Source organism: Sceloporus occidentalis, unplaced genomic scaffold, assembly GCF_023333645.1.
Source record: "Sceloporus occidentalis isolate IW3139 unplaced genomic scaffold, rSceOcc1.0.p SCAF_5, whole genome shotgun sequence".
NCBI classification, from domain to species: domain Eukaryota; kingdom Metazoa; phylum Chordata; class Lepidosauria; order Squamata; family Phrynosomatidae; genus Sceloporus; species Sceloporus occidentalis.
In genome coordinates, this window is record NW_028316985.1 from 40,114,738 (window position 1) to 40,128,069 (window position 13,332).

Below are 13,332 nucleotides of genomic sequence, written 5' to 3' on the forward strand. Positions count from 1 at the left end.
GGAAATCAATGGCCCTCTAAAAGTTTAGAATTACAGCTCCCACAATCCTCAACTCTTGGTCATGCTGGATGGGGCTTATGGGAGATGCAAACCAACACACTGGAGGAAACATAAGATTCCCACCATGCTATACATATTCTCCTGGAAAAAAGACCCATTGTATCTAGGTGAAATTGTTTTTAAAATGATACATGGATTATTGTGTCCACAAACTAATGAATATACCTTTTTGGTAATGTTGCCTGCACTCTGTGCCTGAAGCATAAAGTCCAGGATTTGATCATTGCTGAAGTACCCTGGGGAAGGTTGGCTGCAAAAAAGAAAAGAAAAGAAAGAAAGAAAGAAAGGAGGGGGATGCATAAAGCAACTATGAGAATGCAGGAGAAACAAGGAAGGCATCTTAAATGAACATATCCACACCCTCAGCAGTAACCTTCCTTCACCGGAGCTCATCTGCATTCCTGCAAGGCTAGTCTTTGCCAAAAGAGATCAGGCTGCTCATCCATCAAGTCTGCTATCCTGGCATGGGCAAAGATCATTTGTTGATGTAGGCAAGGAGAAAGAGAAAATGGAGCACAGACCTCCAAAACCAATTATTCCACAGCCCTGTACAATGAGAGGAAACTGTGTGGATGTAACTGGTTCCTTGTCATAAAGCATGACATTTTATTGCTGTCATTCTTAGCATAATTCTGCTTTATTAGCAATCATGACATTAGCCACATGTTTAAAAATGCACCAGTACTCCCTGATGATCCAAAATAAATTTCATATAAGCATGTGAGCAGTGCACATACAAACTGTTAGTTGCCAAACATATATCTTTGATCCTCTTCCTGGCTTTATCCTCACAACAAGCTTAGGAAGCAAGTTTGGCTGAGGGAAATAAGTGGCCCAAGGCCACACTGTGAGCAACTTGGCTGAATGAGACTTTGACCCTGGGTCCTCTGCTCCGCAGTCCTAGCCCAACAATTCTTGCTGTGACATGCTGTTCATCAGGAGAGAAAGAACTGATTCACCTGTAACTGCACTTCAGTGAACTGCCTTCCACTGGAAAGGTGATGCCCCCTGGTCCTGTCAGGGTCTCCCTTTTTGTGGATGAATGCTATAGATGCCCAGCACTATGTGAACAGAGTCCCTTCACACTCTTGGAAAATATGTACAGTCAGCCCTCCATATCGACATTTTTTTATCCATGGATTCAAGCATCCACAGCATGACAATATTTTAAAAATATATAAATTCCAAAAAGCAAGCCTTGATTTTGCCATTTTATATAAGGGACACCATTTTACTATGCCATTGTATTTAATGGGACTTGAGCATCCATAGACTTTGGTATCCACAGGGGACCAAACTCCAATGGATACTGAGGGCACACTGTATATGTTAGGGAACAGCTGTGTGGCTGATATGTATCAGCACAGAGGGCAGAGCTAGCTTGTGTGGCAGATGGATCTGAGGCAACATTAACATGTTTGTTCACTCTGTGTGGTGCAGTGGTTAAATGCCTGCATTGCAGCCACTTACTCACAAAACAGAAAGTTGTGAATTCAATACCAGCCAGGGGCTCAGGGTTGACTTAGCCTAGCATCCTTCCAAGATCACTAAAATGAGTATCCAGCTTGTTGGGGGCAATTAGCTTACACATTGTAAACCACTTAGGAAGTGCTTACGTGTATTGATAAGTGGTATAGAAATGTACTTTCTATTGCTATTGCTATTGTTATGTGTGTTGGGGAGCTCCTCCAGAATGGATTTCGGATATGCTAAGTGTAGAGGATCTAAGCCAGTTAAACCTAAAGGACACACCTAGTGTTCAGGCTATGGTTATTTATACAAACATTTATGGCTTCATGATTCAAAAGGCTTGAAACAGAGTACATATGAAAGAGAACTTTCATTTCACCTCCAGCACAAGTGGATTTTTTTAATCTTTTGTATGCTCAGAGAGACTCTTCACAGAAGCCATAGACTGCTGGGGAATGCCCCTGACATGTATTAGATATAGAGATGGGGCTGTCTCAGACAATCCCCTTCTTTCAATCCCTTCCCCTTTGTTTTATGTGCACTGGAACCATAGCAGAAAAACGTCTGGCTCTCCCTTGCTGGCTAGGGGATTCTGGAAGTCTTAGGGCCTGTACAGACAGGCCCAAATAAAGCTGCTTCGGTTCTCTTTGGAGGTATGTTGTTTAAATGATGTATGCGTCTTAAGAGGCCAGAAGCTGTGCCAAAGCTGCGCTCCAGTCCTTAGAACTTAATCCCCACAAAAGTCTCTCCAAGCTCTGACTGGATTTGTCAAGTTATATCAAACAGCACTGTTTCCTAGAATGGAATAGTTTCTGCTAGTTTCCCTCCCTCCCTCCCACAAGCCACCATTCTTCTATCTACTCTAAAGGTTGCGGGAGATTCTCTAGAGCAGACACAGCTTAAGCACTGGGGGTCTGACCTAGTGAAAATTGAGAGACTTCTCCAAATTCTGACAGTACAGTGAATCCTGCTACCAGACTTGTAGGCCACAACAAATTCAGCAACCAATTCTCTAAGAGAGTTTACAGCAATTATATATTTATACATAGACAATGTATAATAGATTCATAATAATACCAAGTGATTTAAAAAATTGCTTGGAAATATATGAACATCTTCACTCATCACCCGAAGGCCAACAAATCAGGCTTCCAAAAGATAGACATTCCCTAGCCCAAATACAACTATCAAGAAGGTTGCACATAGGAGGTGTGTATGTGTGTGTGTGTGTATGTATATATAGGAAGGTATAAGTAAAGCAAGATCAGTATGGTACAAAGTTCTAGTACATCTTTCTTGTCCACGATGACCATGTGTCTTTTCTCTGTGTTTTTTGTTTTAAATACCTCTATTCAGCTCTCCTTGATATGGTTTCATTTAGCTTATTTTAACCTCAAAAAAGCTAAATTAAATCATATGAAGGAGAGCAGAATAGAGGTATTTAAACTTAACTTAAAAGACTCAACTTAAAAGAGGTGGCAATGGCAAATATAATTGTTGAACAATAATCTTAAAAAAAAACAACTGGGCCATCAAATGTCTGCCCACCTAAGAATGTTCTAAGTTGCTCTATGATGAGCTGCTGCTGGCTTTAGTAATGAGTTAACAATTTGATATCTTCCAGATTTCTTCAATTACATCTCCCACCTGTCCTAGCCACAGCTTATACTATTAGTTTTTTGAAGTAATATGTTGGCTTTAGTTGATGCTTTAAACAGAAGGATGGCAAGTAATTACTTGTTACTAAATATTTTTAGTTTTATTTCATTTTTGGTTCTTGCTTTTTGCAAAATTATTTTAATAATAGAAAATGACCAAATATTCCCCCAACTGATCTGTCTCCCAAACAATATTTTACAAGTGACACCTAAACTTTTTCATTACACCTAAGAAAAAAGTAATGAAGTGACAGGACACTATATTACTTCAGCTGGGAATCACACTGCCCTCCAGATACAGATGAACTGCAAGCCCTAGCAGCCTTAGTCAATACAGCCAATAATGAAAAGTGCTGGAAGCCATGCAACTTGGAGGGTTGCATGGTTCCCCATCCCAATATCATAATGCTCTCATTACCCTCAAATGTAATGCTTTAGCAGTAACATGGTTACTTTTAAGATGTACTTCAAAGCTCTGTTCCCAGCCAGCATGGGCAATTGTAAATAATTCTGTTGTTGAAGCTTCTACAGGACAATCAGGCTGACTAGCCCTGATTTACTGGGAATTATTGTAGGCCAGTTCTATTGGCACCAGACAGAATGTGGCAAAGAGGGAGAAAGAGAACCTCCTTGATTGTATTTCTCAAGCATATGTGAGCATACAGAAAACAAAGCCAGAAACAAAAACAAGAACTCATCACCTGTCAATGTCCGGCTGTTTCAGAGTCCAGCGAGGCTCCAAGTCCTGTCCTCTCAGTAATGTCAAACCATGATCAGTAGTGATGAGGAGGTCACTGCAGTTGCCCTCTGGAGATTTTACTGCCTGTAGGAACTCAACACCACCACTGGAGGAGGCAGGGAACAATGGTTAGGGAACAATATTTGTTCCAATTCTTCTCAACTTGGAAAAGTTGCTTTTGGGGAGTATAACTCCCAAGACCCCCAGGCAGCAATTTTTCCAAGCTTTGTAATAATCTCAATTTAGGAGGCTTCCTAAACCAGATGAAGCAAGTGCCACATACAACTTTCCATGAGGTTTCCCATTGCACATTCTTACATGAAACTTTATTTAATTTATTAAAATATTAATATCCCACATTTTATCCAAAGATCTTAGAGTGACTGACTAAACAGGATTCACATCAACCTCAGCTAAAGAAAATGACACACTGGATACAGTATTTTGTTTGGATAAATAACCTCGAGGAATAGAGCTGCGATCAAAATGTGCCTTAAGCAAAAGTCAAGCACATTTGAGCATGTGAGTCCTCATCTGAACATTTGAAAAGTCAAAATAATTGCAATGAGACTGGCACTGTTTCTCAGAGGATATTTCAAACATTCTTCTTGAGAAGGAATTCTTGATGTCTGTCTTCATACTCCCCTGCCTTGGGGAACTCTAGAAAATTTATCTGTCTGCTAGATTTCAGATGATTCTATTGTCTGGCAAGGCTGTTATAGTCAAGTTGTCAGTGCATCACAGACTTTCTGAGACTGTATGCACAGGTCAGTATGCAGGAACTTTCATGTTTAGAAAAAGAAAACAATTAATTGTGAACAAAATAAGCTTGAGTAATAGTAACTGTTATTTATGTAGTATACAAGCAAATCAGTGCTTTGTCAGGTATCTAAACCAAACAATGCAGACCTCAGTAAGTTTGCCTGCAGTACTGGAATATAATAAAACAATAGTAGAACCAAAAAGCAAACCAGTCCCATTTTAGAAAGGACCTGCCAAGGAATTAAACAAAAGAGAGGTCTGAAAAGTCCTACTATCAGTTGATTTGCACTGCATTATAGAAATGGACAAGTTCAAGGGGTTGTGAGGTAACACAAGAAGAAACTTCTTAACTTTGAACAAGTACAACCATTAGAAAAGCTACAGCTGTAGATAATCAAACTCAACCCCTTAATCTTTGGACAAGATATTATATATCTATGGAAAACACTTCTGACAGGTATATGGCCATGCCATCCTCTCCACATTACATATATTTCATTGACCATTGAGCTAAAACACAGAAAATCAATATACTTTACTATGGAAGGGAGACAATATCCCACCTATAAATGTCAATAAGCTCTGACAAATTGACTGAGCGGCGCTTTTCCCATTCAGGCTCTTCTCGCTGCAGCACTGGTGGGAAGCTGTCACGGTTTCTAGCCTGAGCAAAGATATCACGCAGGGCAACTGCTTGGACATTACCTAGGTGACAGGAAAGAGCAAAGACCAACAATATCTTGCATATCTACAAAATAGGAAAAGAGTGAGCAACAACAGAAGCACAAGCACTACTGTAGGTTCATCCCAGCTACTATCTACCAGGGCCTCTCTGTCTAAGTAAGTGAAGATGTGCTCTCGCCCTTTTCCCACTGTTCTTTTAAAATCCTGCAGGCTTTTTTTCAGTGAATTCCACAGCGTCCCTGGCCATAAACCCCTGTCCCATGGGTCTCCAAAGGAAATTGCAAAAGCCGAACAAGCACTCAGCACAACATATATACTCTTCCTCCACTAAAGTCAAAGCATAAACCACATGCATTCCAGCCCTTTCAAAATGATACTGCAAGTCCCTTTTAGGTTACAGGAATGTTATACACTATCCTCATTTAAGTGGTTAAGTAGTCTTGTGGAGGGAGGGGAGACATTACCTTTTTGTGAAAGGTTTATCTGAGTTGGTGCTTTCGCCTTTAAAAAAAACCCAAGCCTAGCAACATATGTACTCCTATAGAGCCAGCATGGTATAGTGGTTTGAGTATTACACTATGACTCTGGAGAGACCAGGGTTCGAATCACCACATGGTCATGGAAACCCACTGGGTGAATTTGGGCAAGACACACTCTCTCAGAGCTAAATAAATGTTTTATTTATTTAGTGCTACTCTTGCAGGGGGAAAAAACAAGAAATATGACTGGAAAAGTATCTTATATTGGATAAGTACTGCTTTTAAAGAAAAGGAGATGGGGGAGAGAAAAGGAATAAAAACTCTCCCTCTAAACAGGATCATGAAGTGCTACAGAGAAGAATGTCACTAATCAGATTACACAAAAATCAGTCAGTGTGACCAACCTCATGTTGCAGACACATCAAGCATAAGAATAATGGATAGGAAATATGAACTATTGCCTTTTGAGCTTGGGGCGGGGGGGCATGAATTTTGCACAAAAACAGGTTGTGAAATAATGTCCCAAGACAGACACTGTGGAGTAAACTGTGCTGAGCATCTTTTCAAGTGCCCTCTATGTGAGTTTTATAACAGCCTTCTAGCATAGCTTAAGTTCTTTAGATCACAATTTTTGCAATAAATCAGGACCTCCAACTTGCAATTTGCACCACCTCATTTCATTGTCTATTGTTCTCTTTGCCTTCTTTTCTTTCAATATTTAGGCATATGTTTTCTGTCTCTTCCTTGAACCAGTTTCACACCAGCTATTCATATGACTCACTAGCTACCAACTCAGTCTTTCAATCTTCACCAGCCCCAAGTTACTGGATCTCCAAACTATTTTCCATTGAGATTGGAAAGGGTACTATGTGACAAACTCAGCTCTTTTTCTAGTATAGAGGCAACTCTAAGATATCAATTTGAAATGACAGAACATCTTACCAAAGCCAAAGAGGATGTAGACTGCTCCATGGCTGGTGATGTGAGCCTGAGGGCCAATCAATTTTCCATTTCCATTGATACTGTACTTCACTGGCCCTCCCACAGGGTTTCCAGTTTTACCAGACACCAAGATGAAGCATAAGTCTGGCTACATAAGAGACAGAAAGTATATTGGATTGTGGTGATGGGTTTGTGTATTCATGCATTATCTTTGCCCCACAACAACAACAACAACAACAACAAAACTACTACTAGTAGTAGTAGTAGTATCCTGGTCTTTTTCCAGAACTGAGACGCAGAGTGGCTTCACAATATTAAAAAAAATTAAAAACATAGAAAAGAGGTGCACTGAAAAGAAATTAAATTATTACGATGTTAAAATAGATAGCTATTAAAAGAATACAGTGCGCTCTTCTTTTATGCAAGGGATCCATTCCAGAAACACCCCCCCCCCCCGGGTAAAAGAAATAGCGCATATGCTCGAGTCCCATTACAAGTACAGCGGACCCTTGTTATACGCTGGGGTTTGGTTCCAAGATCCCCCGTGGATAACAAAATCTGTGGATGCTCAAGTCCCATTAAATACAATGGCATAGCAAAATGGTGTCCCTTATATAAAATGGAAAAAGCAAGGTATGATACTTGAAATTTATACTTTTTTTCATATTTTCAAACCGTGGATGCTTGAATCCGTGTATAAAAAATCCGTGTATAAGAAGGGCTGACTGTAATGGGGCTCGTGCTCATGGCGGTGTGGAGTGGTGGTGGCGCATGTGCTCCATGGGCACATGTGCCATTGTTTCTTCCATCGTGCGGCGCTGTTTCTTCCAGTGCTGCTTTCAGCATATAATGCACCCTCGTATGACGTGGGCGCACTGTACAATACATTTTAAAAAGATAAAACTGTATAAAACACTTTAAAATGAAACAACATCCCAAGCTGGTCCTTTACAAGTATTCCATTTTAAAAGCTTGTCTGCTGGCATAAAACAAACAAGAAGGGAGTCATTCTGGTCTCCCTGGAAAGGAAGTTCCAGAGTCTAGGGGCAGCCGCTGAGAAGGCCCCTTCTCGCGTCCCCACCAACTGATGGTAATGGGATGGATAGAAGGGCCTCTCCAGAGGATCTCAGGGCCCAGCCCAGTTCATACAGGGAGATACAGTCTCCCAAATAGCATGGACCTGAGCCATATAGGGCTTTATAGGGCATAACTAGCACTTTGAATTGTGCCCGGAAACAAACTGGCAGCCAATGGAGCTGTTTCAACAGGGGTGTTCTGTGGTCTCTGTAACCTGCCCCAGTTACCAGTCTGGCTGCAGCTCTTTGGACCAGCTGATTCTAACACAATCCTAACACCAAAGACTATTCTTTCATTACACAAAATAAGCACAAACTGGGGAGCACTCAATGGAATCTGCAGAGGAGAAAAGCGACAAGTCTGAAAAAATGCTTAAAGTGTGTTTGTTTTATTATGTGTTTTGGTCTGTGTATACTCTTAATACCTTCATTAGGGAGCTATTTAGAATCAAGCATCAGACATTTCAGAACCTGTTTTCACTTATCTAGCAAATGGTTTTGAAAATCTTGCTGAATTCCTGAAGTCTGAGAAAGAAGGCTGACAGGGAAAGGTGCACATGGGGAAGACAGTTAGCTATGCATCCATTATACCAGGTTGAGTAAGGCCTCTGTGCTCAGATCAGATTCTCCTTGCCATTCCACATATGGGATTAAGAGTCATACATACCTGCGTTTCTCCAATAGCCAGGACCACCAAATCACTGACCCTGTCTCCATCAATGTCAGGTACAGTAACAGCTGGAGCTGCCAAGGTTCCACTGGGCAGGTGGAATGAGTCAAGGGTCCAAACTGGTTTTCCTACAAAGATGGCATAAAATGACATCAACGTAAGCAGAAACAGTGAGATTACAAAGCAGGTTAATGAGTGTGTGGTTGGTGCCAGAGGGAGGAGAGAAAAAAGTCACTGTGTGTCTTGAACTTCAGTAAAGACCAGGTCAGACATATCAGACTCAGACACAATGCAGAAAGGATGCTCATCACTCAATAAATGCCTTGGGGTTTTGTTTTGCTATTAACCTGGGTCTCCAACATACTACTCAATCATCCTCTGATCCTAGTGCTTCCTCACCTTATCTGCTGCTGTTGCTGTCATCTCTCTTCCTCCTCCAGCTGGGAAACAGAACATAGTACAAACAACTGCCTGAAATGGAAGTGGGACTGCCTGTCATTTCAGGCACTCAGCTGTGGAATGCTTTGCTGCATGATATATCAGAGCTGAACCTACTGATATGCTAGAGATAGACAGTAAGCTACAGGGCTAGATCTAATTGCTGGTCTAAAACAAAATATATCCATTGAATAAGTGTTGATTTATAATTCAGTAATTGATTCAATGAGTTTGCTCTCACTGGGACTAGCAACTGGATTTAGGTTAGAAAAAATGATTATACGTTCATAGCAATGAAAGCTCCTTTTTAATTTTACATATGTTCTTGAGATACAAATAAGCTTTCCTGACTTTTTTGTTTTTTGATTTTCGTTTGGGGCATTTTAGAGTTCCTTCTAATATTTTCACTGTTCAGAATAACCTTCCTCAACTGGATCCTTCTGCATATGTGCTAGAATGCACTATATCTCAGCATCTCACCACCCCCAGCCCAGCATAGTTAAATTTATTTTATTTATTTCATATATTTGCCACCTTTCTCCCAGAGTGGGAACCAAGGCAGTTGCCAGACAGGGTCAATTAAAAAACCTGCACAATACAACCATTAAAATCATCTCATAAAACAATATAAAATCATTTAAAAAGATAAATAAAACATCTCAATTTAGAAGCTCCCCTGATTACACAATAAAAGCCTGCTTAAACAAAAAGGTATTTATAGCAGAAAGGAAAGCAGGGAGGGGACCAGCCTAGTCTCTTGTGGAAGGGAGGTCCAGAAGATGAGAGCAGCCACTAAGAAGGATCTCTCTCATGTCACCCAGAATGCCACCAAGAATGAGGGACCTGCTATCCAACACATCTGGCAGGTACTGGGCTAGTGAAAGCTGGGTTAGAGTCATGACTCTCTGTGTCACGACTATTTAGAGAATCTGAACCACTTCCAACATATTGTTAAAAGGATAGTGCTGTGAGTATCTACACAGAAGTCAATCCTACTGAATTCAATGGGTCTTTTCCCACATAAATATGTAAATATCCTAGATTAGTCCCTCTTTTCTTTCTTTTTTGGACTGCAACACCTAGACCTCCCCAAGCCTGCATGGCAATGGCTGAGACAGGGGATTCTGAGAGCTGCAGTCCAAAAAAGGGAAACTTTTCCAAGATCTGGGCATATATAGTAGGGATAGACAACTGCAGCAGGTTCAGGGGCCTCTATGTAAGCCCTCTAAGGTTTCATGGATTTCCAAGAAGGCCAAAACAACAACAAGAAGGATAGTGACCAGAAGTCTACTTCTGCTTTGAAAAGTAAGCAATTTTTCAGTTGCAAGGGACTGCAATCAATTTAAAGTGCAAATTTCCACTCATAGATCCTCCCAGGAGAGGCATTTCATCCTTATTTTTGGCCAAAAAAGAAAAATCCAGTGAGTCTGGAAAGGCTGAGGATCAAATAATAATAATAATAATAATAATAATAATAATAATACCCAACTTTGGAAATCACCAGACTATGCTTTGTCCACCTCGGTTTATAGAAATGCAACCTAATGAATATGAAGCCAAGAAGGAATCATTATCCACCTACTCTGACCAAGTATTGTGGTTTGGACAGCTTTGTTGACCAACCTATTCCCCAGCTAATTATTTACCCACATTTATTGTGTACTCACCTGAGGAGGCACTCAAAAGGCTGAGAAATTTTGAGGTCCCAGTAATGAGGCAGACAGGCTCTGTTGAGGACATAAGATTCAAACCTTTACACTGCACACTTCGAATCTCCTCTTTAACGTGACTGGACCACAGGATGGTGCCATTCATACCCGAAAGGGCCATCACTGTTACCCATGGCTGAGAGACACCTGAGGACACACAAACACATGTACACGCACAAGATAGTCAAATCTCTTTGAAGTGTGACACAAATGTACCACTGAATTTTGCTACTATTTTCATATTTTGATAGGGTTACCAAATAATCTCAAATGTACACCATGGCATGAATTCATTCTCCTTGGCATCCATAAATCACGTTCCTATGGAAGCTTCCTCAAAATTAGTTTCCACTTCTAGCAAGATTCACTATCTCAAGTATGTGTGCTGAGGATTACAACCTTCAACTACAAAATTACAGCCTTAAACTACAAAATTTAATACATTAATATCATCACCACCATCTATTTATACAGCACCCTCACTTTACGCCTTCTTCTGTACTGTCCATCCCGCACACTAAGGTCCTCGGGGAAGAATTTACTTCAGTCTAAAAGATCTAGACTAACTTCAGTCATCCAGAGGGTCTTTTCTATTGCTGCTCTGAAGCTATGGAATAACCTACTGGAGGAAATCCACCACATTTCTACTCTTACAGCCTTTAAGAAAGCTCTTAAGATGGATCTCTTCCAGCAGGCCTTCCCAACCTAGCTTCTCTCCCTGTATACTGTGATTTACGTCACTCTGTACACTAATTTTTTTCTTAATTTTAACACTAGCCTGTTACAGACAGCCAAAATAAAGCTGCTTCGAGTCACAGTGGAGCTATGCTGTTTCAACGATGCATGCGTCCTAAGAGTCCAGAAGCCACACCAAAGCCACGCTCCAGTCCTTACGGCTGGAGCGTGGCTTTGGTGGGACTTCTGGACTCTTAGGACGCATGCATCGTTGAAACAGCATAGCTCCACTGTGACTCGAAGCAGCTTTATTTTGGCTGTCTGTAACAGGCCACTATTGTCTTTTATAGTTTTTAAATGCTGATTATTTAATTGTAATTTTAGTACAGGGATGGGGGGTTGGGAAAGGACTAATTTTTAACTTTATTGTATTTTCTATATATTTTTATTGTTTTAACCCGCCCGGATTCCTTGTGATTGGGTGGGCTATAAATAAATTACTATTATTATTATTATTATTATTATTATTACTACAAGAAAAGGAATAAGAAAAAATAGAATCATAGAGTTGGAAGAGACCACAAAGGCCATCCAGTCCAGCCCCCTGCCATGCAGGAGCTCTCTGCCCTCAGGTTTATAATCTAAAGACAGGACACATGAGGAAAGAAGATAGCAGTGGGGGAGAGGATTAAGTCCAGCAGAAAATGCCTCTTCTCTCCTTCCAAATGCAGGGATGTGGCAGTTGGGATGGAGGAAGGCCCTTTCATCTGTTTCTGGGCCTAGGCATGATGCATACCATGTCACCAGCCACATTCATTCAGTCAGTCAGTCAGTCATTCTATTTATCTCTCAGCAAATGGGACTTGACGCAGCATAAAATTAAATACGACAAATACAACTGAAACAAAAATGAATAAGAGTATATAACACACTGATAAAGAAAAGACAGAACGAACACACCCTAACCATTTTAAGTTCCTTCTGGAGCAAGTGAGGTGAGGTGCCAAAGGCTTGCCTGAATTTTTTTAAAGTGTTTCCACTCTGAACAAAAAGACAACAGGGGGGTAGACAGCCAACCTCCCTCAGTGAGGATTTACAATGCCTAGCAGTGGCCATCAAGAAAGCCTGATATGAAACTCAGTGAGACTGTATGTCTTAAATAACATGGTCAGGGTCTCACTGACTGTGAAAGGATGGCAGCAGTGCAAGAAGGAAAGAATAGATGTCAAACACTGTTAAACATTTCCAGATCTTTCAATGTACAACTAGTTACAAGCTTCAGCTATGTTTTCTCCACAACTTGTAACTACTGTGTCAATGAATGGATAATTAAGAAAACAAGCTTATTCATCCTCAGGCTGGCAGCAAAGGCTCAAGGGAACAGGCCCTCCTGAAAATCTCTTTCACCATATCAGTCTTTCCCCTCTGCTGCTTCTCTGAGTTTTCTTTAGCTGAACAGTATGGTTTATGAATGTTTAAATATTTATTATATGGAATAATCACATAAATAAAATAGAGTTTAACAATCTTTGAAAGTGGTTGAGGTTTTCCTACCAAAGAGGGCATGACAATTTCTAAAGGCAGGCATAAATGCCTTCTCCAGAGCAAAGGAAAGTTACTTTTATGGACCATAACTCCCAGAATACTCCAGCCAGCAGAGCTAAGGGCCCTGAATGGGTGTTCTGGATATTCCCTGGGCTAAAACTTCACCTCATCCACCCAAATTCAATCTAGTGGTTCAGTTTTTTTTTGTGAAAGAACTACAAAAGGTCCTAAAGAGTAAAGGTAAACAAATGAACACTAAGGTTAGAATCATCCAAGACGCTGTATTCCCCATCACCATGTACAGATGTAAAGCTGGACAGTCAAAAAAGCCAGTAAGAAGAATATCAACTCATTTGAGAAGAGTACTGAAGATACTGTGAACAGCCAAAAAGACAAACAAATGGATCCTTGAACAGATCAAGGCT

General features: G+C 40.6%; 1 protein-coding gene across 2 annotated transcripts in view; it reads right to left on the bottom strand.

Moving 5' to 3' along the window:
• The window catches only part of FAM234B (family with sequence similarity 234 member B), a 42,723-nt gene that overhangs the window by 12,080 nt on the left and 17,311 nt on the right, over positions 1 to 13,332 (bottom strand). For both annotated transcript variants that reach the window (XM_089523795.1, XM_089523796.1), the window contains 6 exons: positions 10,646 to 10,834; positions 8,538 to 8,668; positions 6,795 to 6,942; positions 5,253 to 5,394; positions 3,890 to 4,033; positions 226 to 310 (listed from right to left, as the gene is read on the bottom strand). In XM_089523795.1, the coding sequence (XP_089379921.1) occupies positions 226 to 310; positions 3,890 to 4,033; positions 5,253 to 5,394; positions 6,795 to 6,942; positions 8,538 to 8,668; positions 10,646 to 10,834 (839 nt within the window). The remainder of the gene's footprint in view (positions 1 to 225; positions 311 to 3,889; positions 4,034 to 5,252; positions 5,395 to 6,794; positions 6,943 to 8,537; positions 8,669 to 10,645; positions 10,835 to 13,332) is intronic.